The sequence below is a fragment of the Macaca nemestrina genome, chromosome 17, assembly GCF_043159975.1.
Source record: "Macaca nemestrina isolate mMacNem1 chromosome 17, mMacNem.hap1, whole genome shotgun sequence".
NCBI lineage: Eukaryota > Metazoa > Chordata > Mammalia > Primates > Cercopithecidae > Macaca > Macaca nemestrina.
The window spans coordinates 15743911-15767339 of record NC_092141.1 but is presented as its reverse complement, the minus strand read 5'-3'; the positions used below and the strand labels follow the sequence as shown (position 1 = coordinate 15767339).

Here is a 23429-nt window from a genome sequence, read left to right as displayed (position 1 = left end):
CTGGTCTTGAACCCAAGTGAGCCACCATGACTGGCCAGGCATCTCATATCTTAACATGTGTAAAATACTACTTGTCATCTTCCACTCCCCAAAAACTCTTCTTCTTTAAGTGTTCCCTTTCACGGGGTCTGGAATCACTACTTTTTTTACTTGAGCAAACCAGAAATGTATCAGTTGCCTCCTTCCTACTCCATATCTTATTAATGACCAAGTCCCATAAATCCATAGATTATACTTTATTCATTAGGGCGTCAGTGCCTACTACTCTATCTGGAATGCTCTTCTTGCTCCCACATCACCTTAAGACAGGGATTCCTAATCTTTTTATGCCATGGGCCCCTTTCATAGACTCATGATGATGTTTTCACGTATATAAGGTACATAAGATTACAAAGGAAGTCACTTATATTGAAATATAATTTAAAAATATTAAAAAAGTAAATTTTTGATTGAGTGATATGTGTAGTAGTCCCCCCATTATCTGAGGTTTCACTTTCTGTGGTTTCAGTTACTGTAGTACGCTATACTAAACAGTAAGATATTACATGAGGAGAACCACATTCACATAAATTTTATTAGATTATGTTGTTATAATTGTTCTATTTTTATTTCTTATTAATCTCTTACTGTGCCTTACTTATAAATTAAACATTATCATAGGTATGTATGTATAGGAAAAAATATAGCATATATAGGGTTTGGTATTATCCACAATTTCAGGCATCTTCTGGGGGTTTTGGATTGTATACCCTGCAGATAAGGGAGGACTACGATACTTTATACATTTATTAATGGTAAGATCTAGTGGCAGGTCTAATAACTACTTTCACAGCAGTAGTGAGCATAAACAATATTTTGAGATAACTGCAGCAAGTATAGTATGAAATGAAAAATGTCTGTGGTTTCTATTGTGTCAGGGTGTTTTTAATTTTATCTATATTCGTAGTTTGTTGTCTCCATTAATAATTTAAAGATATGCTAACTACTTTCAAAGCAGTGGTGAGCCTAAACAGTATTTTGAGGCTGGGCGCGGTGGCTCACTCCTGTATTCCCAGCACTTTGGGAGGCTGAGGCCGGTGAATCACCTGAGATTAGGAGTTCAAGACCAGCCTGACCAACATGGATAAACCCCGTCTCTACTAAAAATACAAAATTAGCTGGGCGTGGGGCGCATGCCTGTAATCCCTGCTACTTGGGAGGCTGAGGCAGGAGAATCACTTGAACCTGGGAGGCAGAGGTTGCAGTGAGCTGAGATCGCCCTATTGTACTCCAGCCTGGGCAACAAGAGCAAAAGTCCATCTCAAAAACAAAAAACAAAACAAAACAAAAAAAACCTACAATATTTTGAGATAACTGTAGCAGGTATAGTACAAAATAAAAAAATGTCTGTGATTTCTGTTTCATCAGGGTGTTTTTAATTTTACCTACATTCGTAGTTTGTTGTCTACATTCATAATTTAAAGATACGTTAAATTTCAGCCAGAGGTTAATGGAAATGAAGATAACATTTTTTTTACCCATCGAAGTTCACAGAACCACTGAATCTATTAGTGGACATCATTAATTAAACATCCCCGGTACTATTGATTCTTATTTATTCTTTAAATTTCATTCCAAATGTTGATTCCTCAGAGAGTCATTTTCTGATACCCAGACTAGATCAAATTTCGCTGTTATACTCTTCAATCATCCCACACTTTTCCCTTGCAGGACTTTACCTCAGTTGATAATGGTACATTTGTACATTGGTTGTCTGCTTCCTCTTCACCTCTTTCTCTGAGAAAAGAGATGGATCTGTTAGTCACTGTATTACCAGCACATAGTAGATGCTCAGTAAATATTTGTTGAGTAAATAAACATTAGGAAAGCTATCAAAGGAATTTGTTACCTTAGTAAGTAGGAAAAGAGCTTGGTACACTTGAGAGACTGACTGAAGGCTAGTGTATATAACCATTTTTGGGGATATGTAGTTGTAAAATATATGTAGCTATAGTCAGGATGTAAGGTAGGTCACAGTAACCAAATAGCAAGGAGTTTAGGGAAAATTAGGGAACGGGAGAAAGGGCAAATTGTTCATGAGGGAAAAGAGAAGGGGTAATGTTTATGGATAGACTTGTGGCTTGCTCTGTTACCTCTACCTTTACTAGTACTGCCATTATCATTTTACTTAATCATTTAGCCAGGCCTGATATATAGTAGTCTTTGCTAACTGGATATTATGAAGGTAAAGCTGAAGGTTTTTGTGTGTGAAATGTTACACTAAGATATGAGCTGATGATAGATCTTTAAATAATGCTTTTAAAATGTGCCTGTTTACATTAACCTTCACCAGAATGTCACAGGTAGACTAATGGTTGGCCTACGTTGGTGGAATCACATTGATGAAGATGGAAAGAGCCACTGGGTATTTGAATCTAGAAAGGTAAAGTGCCTTTTTTGTTTTAAATAGTGTTATCAGCTAAATTATTTGTAGATTATATTTAAATATTAGAAGATGAAGTATTCAGAATTGAAAACACTTAGCAAATCACTTGGCATGTCAGTACTAAAGGAGATGGCCTTCTAGAATTTAATGCATTTTTCTGTCTAGTTCAGACCAGAAACAAGCAATACACAGAACAGAATCCTTTGAAGAAAGACGCTGGGTCAGCGTTTATACAGTGTGCTAAGCTGCCTGCCAGGGACTGCTGATAAAATACCTCTGTGTTGCCTTCGTTAGTATCTCCATGAATCCCTCTATGCCCAGCAGATAACTGCTTTCAACATCTTGTTCTGTCTTTGCTCCTGTGGTCGTCTTTCCTTTCTGGGCAGGAAAAAGGAGGAGGAGGAGTGCAACTGGATAGAAAAGCTGATCAGAGCACTCTATTCTTCAAACTTCTGCCTTCAGGAGCCCTGGGGGTCCCGGTCTGTTTTGGGTTAGCCTGCTACAGTATAGTGAATATTCACTTTCCTCATGGAAATAAGTTTTGGAAGCAGAGGACCAAATTCTTGGCGACAGTACATCAAGGGTATTGACAAGTTATTTTAAGAAAGTGGCACTGTGTTCAATGAGCCTGTATTCTTTTATATTATGGAATCTACCTTGGACACAACTTACTACCCTTGTAAATTCCTGGGTATTGCTAAGACATTTTGATAATTGTCTTGAATCCCTTAATTCCATTTTTTTTCCCCCTCTGGATGCTAATTTGACCTTTTAGTCTCCAGAATGATTATAACTGTGATTTCCTTGATCCTTAGTCAGAAAGGTATCATTTAGAGCTTCCTTATGAATAAGTAGTACAAGTGCAAGAAGAATTGAATAGAAGCCTATCAGAGACCACTCTTTACTGTCATGTGTTGTGGTAAACCATCCATCCTGTCCTGAAAATGCAAAATGCAAAATTCTTGAGTTAATATAGATCAGTTCCTAAAATTACAAGAGTGGAAGTCATGTTTTTTTGGCTTCTGACTTAGGACTTGGGCTGTCTGTATTAATATTTGAACTTGTGAGTAATATGTTTTTTATTAAACATGTTGAACTTTTTATTGATAAATCTCACAACATGATAATTGAATTTATGTTCTTTTATAGGAGTCCTCTCAAGAGAATAAAACTGTGTCAGAGGCTGAATCAAGAATCTTTTGGTTGGGACTTATTGCCTGTCCAGTGCTGTGGGTGATATTTGCCTTTAGTGCACTCTTCTCCTTCAGAGTAAAATGGTTGGTGAGTATCAATGTAGAACTTTCAAATAATCCATTAAGATGTCTGATGGTAATCATAGGAAGCAACAACCGAGTCCTTATCATTAGGGATGTGTGAGATTTTTTCACACAATATTTACTGATATCAGGTATATTTTGACCTTAATTATGTTTTTCCTCCTAATTTGTAGTATTTTTTTTAGTTCTGTTTTGTGATACAGGTTCTTTTTTTCTTTGTGTGTGCTCATACATTCATACTTCTTTGGATTTGGAAACTTACTATCTTTTTCAGTTCTTCTAGTAGTTACCTTTAATTACTTTATATCATTACCCTCTTTCATGAATTAGGAAATTTATTCAATATTTGTAGATTTCCTGCTCTGGAAAATGGGAAAGTTTACACTCATATGATTTCTTTAACTTCTCCCTGCTCCTACCTCTAGAGTTTTGCTTCTTGTGGTCTTATTTTAGTCCTTGTAGTGGTTTTCTTTGTAACATTAATTAATGTACTTTAAACCTGTTTATTGACTTAATAGACTCTGTTTAGAAAGGGAAGAAAATAAACACTCATATTCCTTCCTATGAGTCTCCTCCTTTCTTTCTTGTTTGTTCCAATGTTATTTTTGTGTTACCAAGTATTATAATAGTTATCTTTTGAAAACATATTTCTTAGTGGGTGTTCAGTCTTTGATCTGTTTTTTAAAAAAATCGATTCACCAGTCTTACTGCAGCTTCTCCTTTTACTTATTGGTTGGTTAAATTTTCTTTTGACTCATGTTTAAACATATGAGCCTATTGACCATTCTTGAATGATGACCTGGCTGGATTAATATTCTTGGGTCACAGTTTGTTTCCGTTTGGAAGATGCTATTCCATCATTTTCTTATATTGAATATTTTGGAGAGGTCTGAGGCCAGGCTTACTTAACCTTTGTAATCTCTCCCCATAAGGTTTTGTTTTGTTTTTTTTAGTTCGTGTAACCCGGACGTATCTGTATTTATCTTTCCATATCAATTTTCTGGAGCCTGTGTGCCTTTCTGAGACAGGCAGACTAAAGTTTTACTTGGAATCAGGAAAATTTTTTTTTTTGTTAAATCTTTGCATTTATTTATGTTCTATGTTTTGACCTTTAATTTTGAAGTATTAGTTATGTCTATGTTGGATCATTTTTATTTGTTCTTGTCTACTATTTTCTTGTTGCTGTAATTATTCATTTCCTTATTTATTCAGCAATTTTAAGAGTTCACTGTTATGTCAGAGCGGCCTGGGGACACAGGGGCATAAGTTAGGGGACAGGTAAACAAGATGACTGTTCCAGTAGAGCTTGTGTTCTAGTGGAAGGTAGACAGACAGTAAAAAATATAGTAGGGTATGTTACTTAATGATACAAAGTAATGGGGTAGAGAGGGCAGAGGAGAGAACAGTAACTATTTTAGGTGCTCAGCTAAGGCTTCTCTCTGTATTTCCTTAGCTTTGTCAGCTCCGTTTTCATCTCCTGTTATCTCATCCTCATGCTTTTTGAGTTCTTATCTTTAGATTTTTCTATAGGGTGAAATATTCCCAGGAATGCTTTTATTTTGATGGTTTTTTTTTTTCTTTCTGAGTAGATTCTTCACCTATCTTCTGTATACTGTGCTGCTTTTTTCTTTTTTTGCTATAGTTTTGCATAAATGCACTTCCCTTTGTCCTTATCCATTTTGCTTATCCTTACAGTGACAGCCCTGTCCAGCCCTTCTCTTTCTGCTGGTTTAGTGAGGGTGAATCTTCCTTGACCACCTTCCCCTGATGTCTGAGGCATGTGGCTGCTGCTCTGAGCTGGAATTGCGGTGCTGGGTTTGGTGGCATTAAGACACAGGTGTGAGGTGCGAGGTGGAGACCTCGTCAGGCTCTGGCTGTCTTGGCTGGGCTGCCTGGTTTTGCGTTCTCTTCCTTAGTGGAGCTCTTGTCTCCTGGTTGGCTGTGCACTCTCTGGTTTTTCCCTTCTGCTTTGGATTGTTTATGAGACCTTGGAGTTTTAGCATCCATCCAGGAGAGTCAGCCCAGTCTTTTTCTAGCAGTGTTTCTACTTCTTAAAACAAAACAGGGAGACGTTATGTGAAAGCCAGTTTGATCCTGTGTTAACCTACTTATGCCTAGTGTTCCATTATTGGAACGCTAAGCATATAGGAGTTATTTATATCCTACTGCTCAAGGTCATCAGCAAGGTCTGATTTTTCACTCATGCGAAAATTTACAAAATTGCAACCTACAGCATAAATGGGTTAAGACTGCTGGGTATAGTGGCTCATGCCTGTAATCCCAGCACTTTGGGAGGGCCGAGGCGGGCAGATCACTAGGTCAGGAGATCGAGACCATCCTGGCTGACATAGTGAAACCCTGTCTCTACTAAAAATACAAAAAATTAGCATGGTGGCAGGCACCTGTAGTCCCGGCTACTCGGGAGGCTGAGGCAGGAGAATGGTGTGAACCCAGGAGGCGGAGTTTGCAGGGAGAGATTGTGCCACTGCACTCCATTCTGGGCGATAGAGCGAGACTCCATCTCAAAAGAAATAATTAATTAAAAATAATAAAAATAAATGGGTTAAGACCACAGGACAGGAAGGGGCTTCACCCAGGCTCTCCATGAGTCTCCCACCTTCTCACTTCTCTTAAGATGATCAGCTCTCATGATTATTGATGCTTCTGTGCTTCCTCTCCTGCCTTCTTCCCACTTGGTGGCACCACTATGGCCAGCTGCAGGGATTTTCCTGCCTTTTTGGGCCGTTGTTAGTTGGGAGGAGTTTCTGTTGTCATGGCTATTTCTGCATTTTTTTTCTCGGGTCTTTTGCTTTTCTGTAAGTTGCTGGGGATGGCAATTATTAGTGAAATCTTCCTTAGAGCTTCTTTGGAGAGTATGGAGCTGTGTAGAGCTGCTCCAGGCTGGCTCTTCGGCCACCAGCCCTTTTTTATGTTTGTTGGTATTAATTTATTTGCGTTTTTAAAAACGCTGTTTGCTGTTTATACCTTAAGGGGAGGAAGATCTTCATGCCTGACTTTACTGCACCATCTTAAACCAGAAGTTTAACTTACAGATTTTAACATTTGTTGCCATTGAGTAAATTGATGCCTTAGCAGGACCTGTGATTGGTCTGTGAATTCAGGTGTACCCTGGCATGTTGATATATACATACCCAGCAGTGCCACTATTTGAGAAGCATGGGAAGTTAAAAGGACATTTATTCAAATAAAGACACAGTTTTATGTTTAGGTAACTAGCAACCTCTTATTACACTAACACGTTTAATTCCATGAAACATAAGTTTAGAACAGAAAGTACCACCTCCTCGTCTTTTACTAGGAATGTGAACCTGTTCATTAATCAAACATTTAAATCTATTAATTAAACATTAAAATCAGCCATACATCTTGTTAAGGGTAAGGAGAATAAATCTAGATTGGAAAAAGACATTTCATTGAGCTCCTTTGCTTGTCACAGATATAAAAGAGTAGAATGGTCGATGAGCTGTTTATTCCAGAACAAGGGTTGGCAAACTATGGCCTGCAGACCACATTCAGCCCGACACCTGTTTTTGTAAGTTTTTATTGAAAAACAGCCTTGCGCATTTATATATCATCTATGGCTGCCTTTGGATTAGAACATTAGAGTTGAGTAATTGTAACAGAGACCGGATGATCTAAAATATTTATGATTTGGCCCTTTACAGAAGAACTTTGCTGATCACTGTATTAGAATCTTTAACCCTGGGAATTCCTCACATTGTGTTAATTTTTCTGATTGAGATTAATTAGAAATTTTTAAAGAATGGGTTTTGAGTTTCTTTTTCTCACTTCTCATTGATCCTAGTGGGATCACCATAGGTGAGAAAAAGAAACTCAAAGGAACAAACAGCTCTGCAAAACTACAGTTCCCCTTGGAGCTGTCTCCCTTCTCAGTTAAGGCAGGCATCTGTTGATTGCTCCCTTAGGGCATTGCATCCCCTCTACTAGAAGCCAGTTGTCACATAGAGCAGAGATTCACCCCTGCCTGCTCTCAGTTTATTGGACTTGATCTACCTCTTGACTGTTCTTTTGTAATTCTTACAGGAATAATTAACATTTGAGCCTTTCCTGAGTCTCATTTACTTTTCCTAACTTTACTCACAGACCAGTGGGAAACAGAGAGCAAGAAGGCTCCCCCTTCACTGCATGCCCAGCAGCTAGTATGTGCCTGGCACATAGAGCGGTTGTGTTCAGTAAATATCTGCTGGGTGAATGACTCGTGCCTTGTGCAGAGCGTCTATCAGTTGGGTCTATTCTGGCAGCTGTCTCTGGAAAAGTCTCACTGGCACAATCATGGCTTTGCAGAGCTTCCTCTTCCCTCTCTTTCTCATGACAATCTGCCTTGTCTCATTTATGGCACAGAGAAAGGTCGATTTCAGGCCAGTAACCACTGATTATTTTTTCCCTTGTCCCAGGCGGTGGTTATCATGGGTGTGGTGCTACAAGGTGCCAACCTGTATGGTTACATCAGGTGTAAGGTGGGCAGCAGAAAGAATTTAACCAGCATGGCTACTTCATATTTTGGAAAGCAGTTCTTACGACAAGTAAGTGTTTTCTGGATGTGATCAGTAACTGATGCAATTATTTCTAATCTTTTTTTTTAGACGGAGTCTTGCTCTGTTGCCCAGGCTGGAGTGCAGTGGCGCAATCTCGGCTCACTGTAAGCTCTGCCTCCCGGATTCACACCATTCTCCTGCCTCAGTCTCCCGAGTAGCTGGGACCACAGGTGCACGCCACCACGCCCGGCTAATTTTTTTGTATTTTTACTGGAGACGGGGTTTCGCCTTGTTAGCCAGGATGGTCTTGATCTCCTGACTTCATGATCCTCCCGCCGCGGCCTCCCAAAGTGCTGGGATTACAGGCGTGAACCACCGCACCCGGCCCATAGTTTAATTTTTATGAAATGCTCCTGAACAGAAGTTTTTTAAAGGCATTTAGTTATTTAAATATAAAGATAAAGATGTTTTAATTGCTCTTTGGGGGTGTTCAAGACATTCTGGAAGTGTATTATCAGTATCCTAAAATTATTTTAAAGCCAGGAAGGATAAACTACCATTGATAATAACTTATTTTTTAAAAATTACTTTTAAGTTCAGTTGTTTTTCATTAATTATGGGAGCTTTAAGTGAATATCCTTGAAGAATGTATGTTGTATGGTTTTTTTGAGACGGAGTCTTGCTCTGTCACCCAGCCTGGAATGTAGTGGCACGATCTTGGCTCACTGCAAGCCCCGCCTCAGTCTCCTGCCTCAGCTTCCCCAGTAGCTAGGACTACAGGCACCAGCCACCATACCTGGCTAATTTTTTTGTATTTTTAGTAGAGATGGGGTTTCACTGTGTTGCCAGGATGGTCTCGATCTCCTGACCTCGTGATCTGCCCGCCTCGGCCTCCCAAAGTGCTGGGATTACAGGTGTGAGCCACCGCGCCCAGCCTATATGTTGTATGGTTTTAGGGAGAACAGTTGAATCACAATAGGACCATAACATTTGTACTCAGATGTTTTTTCCCCCTAGAACATAAGGATTTTACTATAATACCCCAACGTCAGGGTTTTCAGGAGGATGAGTAGTCGTCGTAGGTAAATAATTATTGGTTAAATCTCTTGGGAAAAGTGACAAGGTCAGCCGGGTGCGGTGGCTCATGCCTATAATCCCAGCACTTTGGGAGGCCGGGGCGGGCAGATCACCTGAGGTCGGGAGTTTGAGACCAGCCTGATCAATATGGAGAAACCCCATCTCTACTAAAAATATAAAATTAGCCAGGTGTGGTGGCACATGCCTGTAATCCCAACTACTAGGGAGGCTGAGGCAGGAGAATCTCTTGAACACGGGAGGCGGAGATTGTGGTGAGCTGCGGTCGCGCCATTGCACTCCAGCCTGGGAGTTTGCTCTTATTCCAACAAGAGCGAAACTCCGTCTCAAAAAAAAAAAAAAAAAAGAAAAGTGACAAGGTCTTTATATGGGTAATACCTTGCATTTGGTTAGTACAGTAGGTTGGGCAAGTGATGTTATATAGGACAGGGATTCTCAAACTCGAACATACATGAGAATCACCTAGAGGGCACAAGATTGCTGAGTTCCACCTCCAGACTCCTTATTCAGTAGATCTAGGGGTAGGGTCTCATAATTTGCATTTCTCCCAAGTTTCTGGGTGGTACTGAGGGTGCTGGTCCAGGGATTACATTTTAGATAACTAAAGCCCTGAGAAATTAAATTATTTACTTAAGATTATACAGCTAATAAGTGGTACAAAGCTAGATCTTAAACCCAGCCCTTTGTACTCAAAATTTATTGTTCTTTTTATGCTACTGTACAGTTTCTCTTCCAGAAGATGAAAAGTAGAGAAAGTGAATATTCACGTAGGGACATGATCATCTCATTCTGAAGGATATTTGCATGGTCCCAGTATACCTTTACTGTGGTCCACCTTAGGGTAACTTTCATGTATGTACTTATTAGGTTTTTATCCTTAGAATTTTCAGTGTTTCTGAAGGTCTGGGGTGGGACATGGAATACAGGTGAAATTAAACCTTAAACCTGGCATAACATGGATAGGGTTAGTGTCTTACATGGTACTGGCATCTGCTCAAATGGGACAAACCGGACAGCTGGGTGGATGATGGTATCCATGGGTTTACTTCAGTAGCACGTGTCTACTTTTTTTTTTTGGAGACGGAATCTCGCTCTTTCTACCCAGGCTGGAATGCAGTGGCGTGATCTTGGCCCACTGCAAGCTCTGCCTCCTGGGCTCACGCCATCCTCCTGCCTCAGCCTCCCGAGTAGCTGGGACTGCAGGCGCCCGCCACCATGCCCAGCTAATTTTTTGTATTTTTAGTAGAGACGGGGTTTCACCGTGTTAGAACCAGGATAGTCTCTATCTCCTGACCTTGTGATCCACCCACCTCAGCCTCCCAAAGTGGTGGTATTACAGTGCGTGAGCCACTGCTCCTGTCCTGGCATGTCTACTTTTTAATGTGATTGGGCCATTGTATGTAAGGTAACGCTCTGCTTAGAAATATAGAATGTTTTCCTAGGCATAGGCCTTGAAGTCCATGGTGTGTGAAGTGAAATAACTTTGATATTACGGAGTTTTTTTTTTTTTGTCTTTTGCAGAACACTGGAGATGATCAGACTTCCTGAATAGAGAAAACTTAATGTGCTTTGTTACATTGGGGAACAACTGAAGAGATTCTTGACTCTGAACCTTTTAGAGCTTAGTCCATGTTGCAACGAGGAGTGTTGGCTTTGTTTTTCCACTTAAAAACTTTATTTATAAAAAGGAAAAGTAGTTTTCATGTTAAGTTTTTATTTCCTTTCCAGCATTTGGGGCTAGAAAGTATATGTTGGCACTAGAAACATTGTCAAGATTTATTCTGTGGTGTAGGTATGCACATGTTCCATAGGTACGCACACAGCCATGTAGTATCAGTATATCCCAAGTTAATGAAAGTGTTCATTTACATAGGTAATGGAGACCTTTGCATTTTGATCCATAAAACATGGGAGGATGTTCTTAGTCTGTCTCAAAGCTCTATGTGTTTACATATTATTTCTGTAGATGATTTTCAGGAGTAAATTTTGCTTCCATGGTAAGAGTGAGCACTTTGGCTTATGTATAAGTTAGAAATTATTGTTAGTTTTTAATATGTACTTCATGGGGAAATTTCTTAGACATATACAAGCAAGTGAAAACAATTAGGGCCAGTGGTATTAACTACTTTCTAAAATCTTATTTTTATTTGTAAGAAGTCATTTACTTAAGGCCCAATTAATATAAGTGGAATCATCATCGTTTGTTTAAGGAATACCCAGAGATTGCTGCTGTTCTATTTATTTTACAGAAAGGATAGCTAGATTGAAGAAAGCTCTTCAGTGGACCTTGAGCTAATAGATCTTTTACCACTAAAAGAGCATTATTCTCATGTCATAATGAGAATAATCATTTACATACTTGGCATAATAAATGCCTAAAAGACATTTTATTTTCTGAATCTATTTTTTTTCTTGCTATAATGGGGATATTGTAAATTATGCATTTGTATTAATGGTATTTCTTAAAGCATTCTGTGTAACTGTAAACCAATCTACAAACTATTGTAGGCATTTGTAAATTCTGTTGTAGGTATTATAAACTTTGTTGAAGTCTTAATCAGCAGATTATGTTGTGAATATATTTGTACATTGTTAAAATAGTTTTTAAGATTATTTGTTTAATTGAATAAGTGTCTTATTGGAGTGATAGCTTTGAAGGTGCAAAACTTTATATTTGTATAAAATTCTACTGTTTACAAGGCATTTGACATGTGTAATCTCATTTAATCCTCATGACAAATATGTAATACTTTAGATGATGTAACAGAACTTCCGGTTATTGAGTGACTTTCCTAAGGAAAACAGATTACAGGAATATCTGTAGGATATAAAACACGATATATTAGTATTTTTAGAGAAAATATTTGCTCTAAATGCCTTTTCCTTTCTTAAAAATTAATAATTTGTTAAGAGCTTGTTTATTTTACTTATACTCAGCTGTTCTGTCTGGTGAGAAGAATTGATACTGCACTGAAGACATTTTAAAATTTAATCTGAAAGATCTAACCTAAATCTTTAGGGTTGAGAGTCTAACAGAGGATACATTGATATAGTTCTTTTAGATAACTGTGTTATTTGAACTGTAATCCTAAACCAAGTAACAACTGAATTTTAGAATATGCATGTGGCAGGAGCTACCATGTATTCCCTAATATTCATTTTTCCCCTTTTATAGATTTACCACCTAATTAGCTAGGGCATGGCATCCTGGAATAAAGATAACCTTTCCCAAATTTTATCGCTGTATCTTGGTGTGGCCACATGACCGAGTTTGGGCCAATGGATACATTTCCAGGAAGTATCCTTAAAAGGAGGAGGCATGCCCATCCCTTCCCCCTTTTTCCTGAAAGGTAGACACAGTGCAGGAACTAAAGCAGCCATCTTGGACTATGTGGTAAAGGCTTCGTTTTGTGAATTGCAGATAAATGAGGTAGATACTGTCTGAATCCCATCTTGTGTATAGCATCCCTGAACTGCTTGTCTGAATTTTTTTTTGAGACAGAGCTTTTGCTCTTGTTGCCCTGGCTGGAGTGCAGTGGTGTGATCTCGGCTCATTGCAACCTCTGCCTCCTGGGTTCAAGCGATTCTCTTGCCTCAGCCTCCCTACTAGCTGGGATTACCACCCTGCCACCACGCCTGGCTAATTTTTGTATTTTTAGTAGAGATGGGGTTTCACCGTGTTAGCCAGGATGGTTTCTGTCTCCTGACCTCATGATCCACCTGCCTCGGCCTCGCGAAGTACTGGGTTTACAGGCGTGAGCCACCATGCCTGGCCAGCTGTCTGAACTTTTAATAAAAGTGAAGGGAACTATCTTCTTCAAGTATTATTGTTCTGACTTCTCTGTGGCTCATAGCCTAACTGGATTCTTGTCAATACAGTGCACTTTTGAGCATTATCCATGATTATTTCCATTTGTACTAACTTTCCATATTGTACTAACTGGAGTTGTTAGTACAGTACACTCCAGTTGTTAGTACAGTATTAGAGATGTAATAATTTAGTAAATACATAGTTGATCTTTATGTAGTACTTAAGTGAATATTATAGTTGCCACTGAGTTGCACTGTCCCAGATGCTGTTGCTACATAAAACTCCACCCCCAGAATTACTGGTACTGGTGAAAAACAAGTCATTTTATTAAGCTCACAAATTATGTAGGACAGGAATTTGGATGGAGCACGGTGATGGCTGGGGAAGGAGCCAGGAAGTGGCATGGAGCTTTTCAGCCACTGACCTGGAGGTTGACATTGGCTGTCAGCTGTGGCGTCAGCTAGGCTGTTGGTTGGAACACCTACACTGTGTAGTTTCTCCCTGAGGGCACATTTGACTTCTTCACAACCTGGCACTGGGTTCTAACAATGAGTCTTCCAAGAGAGCAAGAGAAGTGCATGGCATTTTAATGACTAGTCTTGGAATTCACATTATGTCTCTTCTGTCATACTTCATTGGATGAAGCAATAACCAAGGTCCATCCAGCTTCAATAGAAGGGTACATAGAGCCCAGTACTTGATGAGAGGAGTGTTAAGATTACATTATAATAAGAGTATGTGGGATGGGAGATACTCTTTGGAAAATAAAATCTGACACTTTAATCATTTCATCAAGACTGAAGAAATTAGGAGAGACTGAGGATAAGTGGTTTTCCTCTCTATTGTCCCTGGTCAGCCTTGGATACAGGTGAATTGACTGAATGGTGCTAGTAAAATGAAAGTAGAATCACTTTTTTTTTTTTTTTTTTTGACATAGAGTTTCGCTCTCGTTGCCCAGACTGGAGTGCAGTGGCACGATCGTGGCTCACTGCAACCTCCACCTGTCGGGTTCAAGCGATTCTCTTGCCTCAGCATCCCAAGTAGCTGAGACTACAGGTGTCCGCCACCACGGCTAATTTTGTATTTTTAGTAGAGACGGAGTTTCTCTATGTTGGTCAGGCTAGTCTTGAACTCCCGACCTCAGGTGATCTGCCTGTCTCAGCCTCCCAGAGTGCTGGGATTACAGGTGTGAGCCACCGTGCCTAGCCCTAGTAAAATCACATTCTAATTCCACATCTCCCAGAGTATTCTTTGACCCAGACCTCTAAATAGATAGGCAAAGATGTGTGTGTGTGCACGCAGAGGTGATGGCACATTAATTCCAACATATAGGTACTATGGGCCTTTTTAAATCTGTGTAACTCTTAGAGCTTATTAAATTTCTTTTATGTATTATCTCGTATGATTCTCCCCAAGAGGGAAAAATGACAATTACGTACCATGTAACCTCATGTTACAGGTAGGTAACTAATACTGAGAGAAGTAAAATAATTTATTGAAGGTTGCATATAGTAGAGATAGTAATGCTCACTGAATGTTTCATTTGTTCTACATTTCCCAGCTTCCTTAATTCGTTTGAGGCCATGAAATGTGAGTGAACAATGGCCAATGAAATGTGAATGAAAGTGAATAGAGATGCTGGGTGCCTGAATAGCATAGGACAGTTTTAGACAGCAAAGAATTATCCTGTATCTCATGACTTCTTTGTACCTCGCTGAATAATTATGTACATGGAAATCCTGTTTATAATGAGAAAAGAAAAGCAACCCTTACAGCTGTCAGTTGGAAGCTGACCTGGCTCTAATGGCTAGGCTATTCTGTTGAATATAAACAATTTTATAGAACACCAACATCTGACAAGGCCACTCTGAATGTGGTGGAGGAAGACAAAAATTAAGACACTCCATAGTCATGTTAAACTTAGAAACAAGATTCTGTGTAAATCATAGAGCGACCAAACATTCCTGTCTCTTGGCTTACATGTGTGATAGTTGGTTCATTACCCATTGGATCACTCTGTTCCTTCTTCCTCCTAGATTAAAAATTTTAATATTTACACTCATTTAGAATTGCCCTTGCTTTCTGAAAGTACTCAATCCAGAGTAAAACTAGGATTCATGGAGCCCTTCTTGAAATCACCCAACACAACCCCAAATCCTATAAAAAGCCCTTCCCAGCACTCCCATACTGAGGCATCCCATGGTTCCCCATGGTATGTGATCTCTCTTGTGCAAAAGCATGCTGATAAACCCAACTCGATTCAATCAGATCTGTTACTCACAATCTCTGACTGGTGGACATTGACAATAATTTTTTGAGCATATATTATAATTCCATTTCATATTTTTGTTGTTGCAGATCTGCAATACTTGATTTGCCCAAAAATGCAATTACCAGTTACGTGAGGGAAGGTTGTAGTCTTTGTTCAGTACGTAACCAAGAGTTTTCTATCATTTTAAAAACTCACTAGTGGCAACATTGCTTGTGGCATTTGAGTTCCAGGTCAAAAGTACTGCAGTAGTCTGCATTTGTAGTGGGCACATTAATGGTAATTATATGTACATATGCAAGCACCTAATTATTGTGTCATCAGGAGTTTTGGCCATTTCCAGATTGAATTACATACTATCATAAGTTGCTTTCTTTTATTTCTCTGTTACATTACAGTTAGATATTAAAGATACCTTTAATCATGATAGATGATTAAAAATATGCCTGAGGTTAAGTTATATTGTTTGTGTTTTAGAAAATAAAACATGTTTTAAAATATTTCTGATAAAAAGTGGCTGTGAGCCTGAAGGGGTGAAAACCATTAGTCTACAGTCATTGATGAACAGTCTGTCCCTTAGGCCCTTTTAGTTGGAGCTGGAGAGTGGATAGACATGAACTTGAACTCTGGTGTTCTAATATTCTGTGTTGTTTACTGAAGGTAGATGCCATGTGCTTTGGAAATCAGCATGGACATTCTGTGAAATAAGAGAAGCAATTTTCTCATTTAGATGGTCTATCATGGGTGGTAATGTCTAGTGTTCTAAGTGAATGTAGTAGATGCTGCTTATATTAATTTAAGAGAAATCCTATACATCTCATTAAAAAAAAAAAATTCCTAGAGAAACATTTCCAGAATGGTGGAGTATGGATCTTTGAATATCTGATTCTGCATAAAATCAACGAGTACACTGGCAGAAGTGATCAAAATAAACTTTTTGAAACTCTGGAAATTAACCAAAGGATTGCAACAACCCAAAGAAAATATGTTTGAGAAAAAGGCTGAATCTCTGTATGATCAGTAAGCTTTGTGGTGTTTTAACTTGTCCTGTCCCCATCTTCTTCTCTTCACCTCCACAGTAGCCTTGAAAATCAGCAACCTTGAGACCACAGTAGCAGTGAAAACCAGTAGCCTAGAAGCCACTGAATGAATTTAGAATCCCTCTAAGATAGATTTGGAGTTATCCAAGAAGCCCCATCCCCGGAGATTTGTCACTCCTTGACCTGCCTGGCAGCTCCCTGGAATAGTCCCAATCACAGGGCTTGTCTTCATTTAACCCAACTCAGGTCACTCAGTGAGGAAAGTATCCTCAGGTTGTTTGTCAGAAACAATTGGTGGCAATTATTTAAACAGCACAGTTGCCTGACATGGCTATACTAGCTGTGACAAATGTGAGACTGGCCAGAAAACTTAAAAATAAGGGGAGTGTGATGTCTATAGAGGCTTTGAAAAGTGCCAAAATATTCTCGGGAGCTAGAAAGTCAGGTAAAGGTGAGAGACTTACTGCTTCAATCACTTAAGGAAATCCCTGTCTAATCACATGCTCAAGACTAAAGTAACCAGGCAGAGATTTCGGTGACTCCAACATGACAAAGAATACAGAGTAAACAGAATTAGTCCTGGAAAGGTACTAGACATACCACCATTGCAATAAAAATAACAACAACAAATAGTAACAAACCCTACAAGGGTGGGGGGTGTGGGACAAATCTGATTTGCAAAGTTGCCACCTCATATTATTTAAATTTTCCAGTTTTCAACAACAACAAAAGATGTGAAGAAACAGCAATTATGTCTGCCTATATATGGGGGAAAAAAACCCAGAAAACAAACCATCCCTGAGAAAACCCAGACATTAGATCTACTAAACAAAAAGTTTGTCAACCTTTAAATATGCTTAAAAAACTAAAGGAAACCATGGACAAAGAACATGAGAAAGGAAAATAATGTGTAAACAAAGTGAAAATATCAGTAAACAGAAATCATGAAAGAAATTCTGGAGCTAAAAAATTATAATTGAAAAATTTCCTAGAGGGGTTTACAGATATAAACAGGCAGAAGAATCAGCAAACTTGAGAATAAGACAAATAGGAATTATCCAGTCTGAGGAACAGGAAGAAAAAAGAGTGAAGAATGAACAGAGCCTGAGGGATCTGTGGCATGCTATCAAGTTACTAACATATGCATTATAGGGGTTCCAGAAAACGGAGAGAAAAAAGCAGAAATAATATTTGAAGAAATAATGACTGAGACTTCCCAAATTCAATGAAATACATGAGCTACACATTCAAGAAGCTCAACAAATTATAAGTAGGATAAACTCAGAGATCTATTACTAAGCACATTACAATCAAGCTGTCAAAAGCCAGAGACAAAAGGAATTGTTAAAGTAGCAGGAGGAAAACAACTTATTACATATAAGGGATCCTCAATAAGATTAAATGCCTGCCACTCATCAGAAACTACAGAGGTCAGAAGGCTGTAGAATGACATATTCAAAGTGCTAAAAGAAAACAGAGAATTTTAGATCTAGCAAAACTATCCTTCAAAACTATAAGAAAGGATGAGCATGGTGGCTCACACTTGTAATCCCAGTACTTTAGGAGGCTGAGGCAGGAGGATTGCTTCAGCCCAGGAATTTGAGACCAGCCTGGGCAACATGGCAAAAAGCCATCTTTATAAAAAATACAACAAACAACTGGGTGTGGTGGCGTGTGCTTGTGGTCCCAGCTACTCAGGAGGCTGAGGTGGGAGGATCACTTGAGTCTGGCAGGTTGAGGCCTGATTGTGTCACTGCACTCCTACTTGGGTGACAGAGTGAGACCCCCTCTCAAAAAAAAAAAAAAAAAAAAAAAAAGTAGAAATTAAAATACACCCAGATAAAAACTAAGAGAATTCACTGCTAGCAGACCTGCCTTACAAGAAATGCTAAAAGAAGTCCTTCAGGCTGAAATGAAAGAACACTAGACAATAACTCCAATCCACATGAGGAAATAAAAAGCATCATTAAAGGTAACTACATAGGTAAATATGAAATACAGTATAAATGTATTTTTGTTTGTAATTCTTTTCCTGTCTGACCCAAAAGACAACTACATAGAGCAATTCTTATGAAATAATGTTGATAGGGTTATAACTTATAAAGATGCAATTTGTACGATGATAATAGCACAAAGGAGGAGGGAGGGAATAGAGCTATACTAAAGTTTTCGAGTATTACTGAAATTAGCTTGGCATTAATCTGAACTTAGATTATGTTAAGATATTAATCATAGTCCCTAGGACAACCACTAAGAAAAAAACTCAAAAAATACAATAAGAGGAACAAGAAGGAAATTAAAATGATATACTAGAAAATACCTATTTAATACAAAAGGAAGTAGTGGAGAAACGAAATCAAAAGACATAAGATGCATGAAAGGAAAAGAGCAGATATCCCACAAATAACTCCCACCTTATCAGTAATTATATTAGAAGAAAACCAGTTAAATATTTCAGTCAAAAGACAGATAGGTGGCTGGGCACAGTGGCTCATGCCTGTAATCCCAGAACTTTGGGAGGCCCAGGTGGGCCGAGGTGGGTGGATCACTTGAGGTCCCGAGTTCAAGACCAGCCTGGCCAACATGGTGAAACCCCATCTCTACTAAAATTACAATTTATCTGGATATGGTGGCGGGTGCCTGTAATCCCAACTACTCTGGAGGCTGAGGGATGAGAATCGCTTGAACCCGGGAGGTGGAGGTTGCAGTGAGCTGATATCACGCCACAACACTCCAGCGTGGGTGACAGTGAGACTCCATCTCAAAAAAACAAAACAAAACAAAACAAAACCAAAAAAAAAACAAAAAACAAAAAAACCCAAAAAACCAAAAAAACCCACAAAAAAAACAGATTGGCAAAAAACATGATCCAACTATATGCTGTCTACAAGAGGCACACTTTAGATTCAAAGACACAAACAGGTAGAAAGTAAAAGTATAGAAACAGATATACCATGCAAACAGTAATGAAAAGATAGCTGGAGTGACTATGCTAATATCAAACAAAGTAGATTTTAAGGCAAAAAGTGTTTCAAGGGACAAAGAAGGGCATCACATACTGATAAAAGGACCAATCCATCAGAAAGACATAACACTTAAAAACAAATATGCACTTAAAAAATCCCACACAGGAAACAAAAGCTGACAAAACTAAACGATTTAATAATTATTAACAATTAATTTACTTTTGTTTTTTGAGACAGCGTCTCTTATCACCCAGGCTGGAGCGTAGTGGCGCTATCTCAGCTCACTGTGACCACCCGTTCCCATGCTCAAGCAATTCTCCTGCCTTAGCCTCCTGAATAGCTGGGATTACAGGCCTGCACCATCACACCAGGCTAATTTTTGTATTTTTAGTAGAGATGGGATTTCACCATGTTGGCCAGGCTGATCTCAAACTCCTGACCTCAAGTGAGCTGTCTGCTTTAGCTTCCCAAAGTGCTGGGATTACAGGCATGAGCTTCTGAGCCTGGCATAACAATATACTCTTAATAACTAAATGAGATAATCCATGTGAAAGAGTCAGCATAGTCCCAGGTACATGGTAAGCACTTGATAATGATAATTCTTATTTAGAAAGAAAAACTGAGTTTCTTTGCTAGTTAAAGGTAAAGAAGTCAGAAAATCTAACAATAGTGGCTGCAGACATCAACACTTCATTTATAATAATGCATAGAAGTAGGCAGATGATCAACTAGGAAAAAGAGGATTCAACAGCACTATAAACAAACTAAATCTGCTGGGCATGGTGGCTCATGTCTGTAATCCCAGCTCTTTGGGAGGCTGGAGTGGGCAAGTCACTTGAGGTCAGGAGTTCGAGACCAGCCTGGCCAACATGGTAAAACCCCGTCTCTGCGAAAAATACAAAAATTAGCCGGGTGTGGTGGTGCATGCCTGTAATCCCAGCTACTCGGGAAGCTGAGGCAGGAGAATCACTTGAACTTGGGAGGCGGAAGATTCGGTGAGCCAAGATCACGCCACGGCACTCCAGCCTGGGTAACAAAGTGAGAGTCTGTCTCAAAAAACAAGCAAACAAACAAACAAAAACCAAACAGACATCTGTAGAGACTCTGTCCAACAATAGCAGGATACACATTCTACTTAAATGCACATGGAACATTCTCCACGATAGATTGCATGTTAGGCCATAAAACAGGCTTCGATAAATTTAAAATAATTGAAGTCATAACAAAGTATGGCTAAATTTATTGAAGTCATACAAAGTATGGCTTCAATAAATTTAAAATAATTGAAGTCATACAAAGTATAATCTTTGGTCAAAATGGAATTAAATTAGAAATGAATAACACAAGGGAATTTGGGAAATTCACAAAGATGAGAAAATTAAACAACATACTGCTAAATAATCAATGGGTCAAAGAAGAAATCACAAGGGAAATTAGAAAGTATTTTGAGATTAATGAAAATGGAAACACAACATACCAACACTTATGGGATGCAGCTATAACAGTGTTTATAGAGAAATCTGTAACTGTAAAGTTTGTTTTTTTTTTTTTTTAAAGAAGAGATCTCAAATCAACAGTCTCACCTTTCATCTTAAGAAACTAGAAGATGACCATAGTAAATCAAAGTAAGCAGAAGGAAGGAAATAATAGATTAGAAAGGAAATAAAAAACATAAAGACTGGAAAAACAATAGAGAAAATCAACAAAACTAGAAGTTGGTTATTTGAAGAAAAGATTAACAAAATTGACAAACCTGGAATCAGATTGAAAGAGAAGATACCACTACTGTTTACTGAAAAAGCAACCCTTACTGAATGCTTTTGTAAAGTGATTGGTTATCCCAGTAGAATATACACCACTTTACACCTATTTTTTGTGTGAACATTCCGTTATGAAAGCATTCACACGTTGTTGTGTTATGCCCAGACCGTTTATTCCCCGAAGAAGACCACCAGAGTCCAGAGTCAAAGCTAAGCAGCAAGGATCTTTATTACAGGTTCGAACCTGGAACTCTCCCTCGCTCGTGAAACGAGACGGGCAGGAGAGCTCCCCCACTGAGCTCCGAGCAGTGTTATATAGTCTAAGAAAAGTGGGCATAGAGTTATTATACAAATCAGATATATGATTGGCTAGTGTTTGAACAAGGCGATTTGGCTAACTATGATTGGTTCCCGCCATTTCTGATATTTTGGTTCAAACTTTGAGGCGGGAGAGCAGGTTTATGGCAGCAAGAGTTTATCTTACTTAAACACGTCTTGTGACCTTGCCTCAGAACTTACAAAATCTCTGGTATGTGCAAAACAAAATCTCTGGTACGTGCAGAAAACCAGGTACTCACAGAACTTACGAAATCTCTGGTATGTGCAAAGATTAGAGAGCAGAACAAGGGTGTAGCAGGTGGGGGGCGGGTACACATCTATCTTTGTGTCCTTTCATTTCCCCCTTCTCATAAGTAACTGGATGTCCAATCTTGGATTTCCAGAGTCTTATAATATAGCCTCACTTTCTGGGTGCAGGAGAGGCTGGTGATGGCTACGGAGGACCATTAGTTGGATGGTATCAAACCTTTCTCTGACAAATTGTAAAATTTTATTTACCACACAGGGGCCTATAGTGAATAGAAGTAGTAAAGACATTAGGGGGCCTAAAAGGGGTGCCAGAAGGGAAAACATTGAAGAGCTCCACCAATTGTTAGCGGCTGTAGTGAATTGTTGCTTTTTCATTTCTAAGCTTAGTTCGTGTAGGCGTTGGACTCTTTCCTCAACTAACCCTGACTCATTTATATAGAAACAGCATTCTTCTTTGAGGAACATACAGGTACCTCCTTTCTCAGCCGTGAGTAAGTCTAAGGCTCTGCGGTTTTGAAGGGTGACCTGTGCTAGGGAGGTGAGCTGCCGCTGAAGGGAGGCTAGGGAATAGGCAGAGTTTTCCATAGCAACAGAGAACTGTTGTAACAGCTTGTCGTTTTCTATCATGGAGTGTTGTAGGGCCCCTCCTGCTAACCCCGCTGCGACGACAGAGGTGGTTAAGGATATTCCGGCAATTAGTGGTAGAAAAACTGCTCGTCTATGTCGCGCAGTTTCAGTTGGGGCAGTCCTTGCCCAGCCTATGAACTCTGCCGGGGTCAGCAGGGTCAGTCGGGGAACTAGTGTAACAGGGATGCACAACTGTCCGTCAGAGATGCTTTTGGACAGAGTTTTTAACAGAGTCATATTACACCAGAAGAACACACCAGGGGGAGCACGTATGGGGCTATTAGGGTATGTAGCCGTCTGGTTGCAGAGGCTGCTACTAAATGCTGAATAACAGTAGGGGTATTTCTCTTGGTATGGGTCACGGTACAGGGCTACATCAGGTATTGCAACTGTTGATGAATTAGAATCTGGCATATAGTTTGTGGGTGGGGAGGAAAGGGGAACAGCGGTTAATGGTGGTCTTCCTAAGGTTGCACACATACAGCAAGAGGACAGGTCGCCTAAACCGGTGAGGTTGGCGAATGCTAGCCCTTCTTGTAATAGGGTTAGCCAGGAGAAGGGCTGCAAGTCTTGTGATAGCTTGGTTTCCTGTCTGCGGATTTGTGTATGGATTAAGGGTCGAATCTGGACTAGACTCCGCCACAAGTACAGGTGGCTACTAGGCCAGCTACTACTGGCATCGTAGTAGACTGCCCCATGTTGGGGCGATGTCCACCGGGAGTGCCCTGGATCTGTTATTATCCAAGTGAATATGTTGGGAGTCCCTGTCGGGTAGCGAGTCCTGAGGAGGTTAGACTTTCTCGGGTATTCGTCCTATACCCTGGCTGAGTGCATTTTACAATAGTGGTATGGGCAACCTGCATTCTGGTGCCACCAATAATTCTTACAATTATATTCAGTCTGATCATATTCAAAACAAATCATGGGTATCCCCGGTTGGGCAATTTGGAAATTAGTGAAATTGAGGTAAATTGGAGTATTGCACCCGGAGGGGGGGCAGTCTGTACTAGCTAGCAGTTTACCGGGGTGAGTTTTGTTCTCATAGAGCCAGAAC

General features: G+C 39.5%; 1 protein-coding gene across 11 annotated transcripts in view; it reads left to right on the top strand.

Moving 5' to 3' along the window:
• Positions 1-23429, top strand: part of LOC105473511 (trans-golgi network vesicle protein 23 homolog C) — a 66153-nt gene that overhangs the window by 13645 nt on the left and 29079 nt on the right. For 8 of the 11 annotated variants that reach the window (XM_011727329.3, XM_024790224.2, XM_011727327.3 and 5 more), the window contains 4 exons: positions 2333-2422; positions 3575-3706; positions 8139-8267; positions 10836-12017. In XM_011727329.3, coding sequence (XP_011725631.2) covers positions 2333-2422; positions 3575-3706; positions 8139-8267; positions 10836-10862 — 378 coding nt within the window. In that variant the 3' untranslated portion in view covers positions 10863-12017. Of the gene's footprint in view, positions 1-2332; positions 2423-3574; positions 3711-7159; positions 7256-8138; positions 8268-10835; positions 12018-23429 lie in introns of those variants that run through there. The other 3 variants (XR_982270.3, XM_011727331.3, XM_011727326.3) reach the window with 3 other exon arrangements.